The sequence below is a fragment of the Apium graveolens genome, chromosome 3 (genome assembly GCF_009905375.1).
Source record: "Apium graveolens cultivar Ventura chromosome 3, ASM990537v1, whole genome shotgun sequence".
Classification (NCBI taxonomy): Eukaryota; Viridiplantae; Streptophyta; class Magnoliopsida; order Apiales; family Apiaceae; genus Apium; species Apium graveolens.
In genome coordinates, this window is record NC_133649.1 from 20,905,242 (window position 1) to 20,908,631 (window position 3,390).

Consider the following 3,390-nt stretch of genomic DNA (forward strand, 5'->3'; position numbering starts at 1 on the left):
GTTGTTTTATACGACAAATAACAATCGTCAGATCTAAAACCAAATAGATTGGAACCGTTGGATACCTAATAAAATAATATTATATTAATATTTAAAGTGTTTTCATAGATTTAGGATTCGAACCCCGTCAAAAACTTATTATATTAAATTTTTTATATTCTTAATATTAATAATTTATACAGGTTAAGGACTCAAGTCCCGCGAATAATATTTATATTATTTATTTTCAGTCAAGTATCATATTATTGCAAAATATTTATTAATAATACTTATTATATGTTTCAATATATTTTTCAACTATTAAAATATATATCAAAATATAAATAATTTTAAAATAAAATATATTATTAAAAATTATTCGAAGTGTTAACAGTAATGTCAAAGGCTAGTATATAATAATGTGAAGAATTAATTACATTTTGTAACCCCTACCTTTCATTAAATAACAAAACTATATACTTATTTTCAAAAATACAGTTTGCAACCCCTGACTTTAGACATCAAATACAATATACATCCATTTAACCATTTTGTTAAAAATATTTATATTGTGAATGGTAAAATTAAAATTCGGTAAAATATTTAAATAATAATTTTAAATTAAACTAAAATTTAGAATTTCAAATTATAAAAATAAATATTAATGTCAATTATTTTATTACTCAGTATAATTTTTAAAATTTTAAAATATAGATATATTTAGAAACTTTATGATTATATATATAAATATATATATTTTGGTTAATAAATATATATTTTAAGTATTTAGCATTATGATTAATTTAGAGTATTATTAATAGAAAATAACTATAATCTTTTTCATGTAAAAAATGTATTAAAATAAATATTTTAATTAATTTGAAATTTTAATTTTTAATATTAACATCTTAATTTCAATTTTACAATGGCAAGTGATGCAGTTAATATTGAATAATTAAGGATTGCAAACTGTATTTTACAAAATAAATATACTGTTTTGATTTTAAATAAAAGGTGTGAGATTGCAAAATGCAATTAACTGCCCGTTTGGGAAATTGCTTTTTATTTGAAATTCTGGATTTCATGAAATAAACTGTTTGGGAATTTGAATTTGGATTTCATTTAAATCCAACACATTCAAATATTAGTATAAACATGAGAACTTGAAATGACAACTCAAATCATGTATTTGAAATCCCCATTTAAAATAAAATGTAAATTTACAAACCCCTTTTAACTTGAATTCAACCCTATATTTCGAAATTCAAATTAACTCATTTTTATGTGTGGGAATTCAACCCTATATTTCGAAATTCAAATTAACTCATTTTTATGTGTGGTTTCAAACTTACAAATGTCAGTGAAGAAACCCCAAACATTAACCACCACCCTAAACGTCCTCCGCCACCACCTCCCCACCCCATCACCACCGCCCCACCTCCCACCACCACCAACCCCACCACCAGAGACCTCCCTAACCCCCCTCCCAACCCTCCCAATCTCAACAACCCTAACAGAACTAACAAACTTCCTCAACAACCATCTCACCCCCTCTTTCACTTCCACCCAGCTCCTCCACTTCTTTAAATCCAAACTCCACCACCACCCCAAATTCACCCACCTCGATTTCCACATCTTCAATTACGCCGCTTCTATCGACTCCTTTCGACACGATCACAATACCTACGAATGGATAATCCGTGCTCTTACTATAACTCATCGTTTTCATTATTTGAAATTAGCTTTGGATTTTATGGTTGCTAATCCTTGTCCTTGTGCTGATGGGATCTTTGCTTGTCCTAGAATTGAGCCCATTTTTCGGTTTGCGATTAATGGGTATTGTAGTGTTGGGAGGCTTGATGATGCAGTTAAGATGTTTGATTGTATGTCTAGGTTGATTGATGGCAAGGCGAGTGTGGCATTGTATAATGTTGTGATCCATGGGTTTGTTAAGTTTAGGGAGTTTGAGAAAGGGTTGAGGTTTTATGAGAGGATGGTTAAGGATCGGGTTAGGCCGGATGTGGTTACGTTTAATGTGTTGATTAGTGGGTATTGTAGGAATTATCGGTTTGATTTGGCATTGGGGGTTTTTAAGGAGATGAAGGAGAAGGGGTGTGTTCCGAATGTGGTTAGTTTTAATACTTTGATTAAGGGGTTTTTTAGGGAGAGGAAGATTGAGGAAGGGGTTGGGATGGCGTATGAGATGGTTGAGTTGGGGTGTGAGTTTTCAGTTGTGACTTGTGAGATTTTGGTTGATGGGTTGTGTCGAGAAGGGAGGTTGTTAGAGGCTTGTGATCTTTTAATTGATTTCTCGAGGAAAGGTGTTATGCCTAGGGGATTTGAGTATTATGATTTCATTGATCGACTTTGTGGAGAAGGGGAAATGGACAGAGCAAGGGAGGTGGTTAATGAGCTATGGGGGAATGGGAGTGCTCCAAGTTCGATTACGTGTACGACCTTGATTGAAGGTTTACGATCATTGCGAAGGGTTGAAGAGGCGATTGAATTATTGGACAGAATGTTGAGAGATGACATTGTACCTGATAGTGTGACATATAACTGTGTTCTACAAGATATGTGTGGTTCAGGGAAAACTGTACTTGCAAATAAATTGAGGTTATTGGCTTCGAGAAAAGGTTTACATGCGGACAGTGTCACCTATAACATTTTAGTTTCAGGTTATACACGGGAAGGCAGAAGAAAGGAAGGGGAAACTCTCGTACAAGAAATGTTGGACAAAGATTTTATCCCTGGCATTGCAACTTATAATAGGTTGATGGCTGGCCTTGCTAAGAAGACTGCTCACCAATGACAATACCTTTTGATTGTTTGCCGACATGTCTGTTTTTCTAAGCACATTACTTGTTGGACAGTGGAAATTAAAGCTATTATATATATGTTGTGCGGACATGCCCTATTACTGTATATCGAAAATGTACATATAAGGATTGCGAAAGGTAATATGAATGAAGGTCGAGAATTCGAGATGTGCACATATAGATTGTCAAAAGTTATATGGCATAAGGTCCCTTGTTTTCACTTTTCAGCAAGGGTGCTATTCAGGATTAGTTGATGTACGGCGTTATGATTCTGAAACGCAAGGTTTAAAAAACATTTCCGATTGAGAGATTTCTGTAATCTTCTGTATCTGTATATTAATAAAGGATTATTCTCTATTTTTTCTTCATATGATGAAGTTAAGTTCTCCTGTAATTTTTTTTGCTTCTGTTTTTGTGTATTGCGTAATATAAAGTTTAGTTTCAGGACCTCTAAGGAGATTGTATAATCGAATCCCAACCTAAAAGTTTCATTTTGATTCATCCTTTTGATGGATAATATCTCTAGTCAAGACTTAGCCAGTGTGACTTACATTTCCAAAATTCTCAGACATAATGAATGTCCTGGAACCTG

General features: G+C 32.7%; 1 protein-coding gene across 1 annotated transcript; it reads left to right on the forward strand.

The window, feature by feature from the left end:
* The first annotated feature begins 1,327 nt into the window (after positions 1-1,327).
* On the forward strand, positions 1,328-3,166 carry LOC141711940 (uncharacterized). The gene has a single exon (XM_074514671.1). The coding sequence runs from the start codon at positions 1,334-1,336 to the stop codon at positions 2,789-2,791; it is 1,458 nt and encodes a 485-aa protein (XP_074370772.1). The 5' UTR covers positions 1,328-1,333; the 3' UTR covers positions 2,792-3,166.
* Positions 3,167-3,390: the final 224 nt, after the last annotated feature.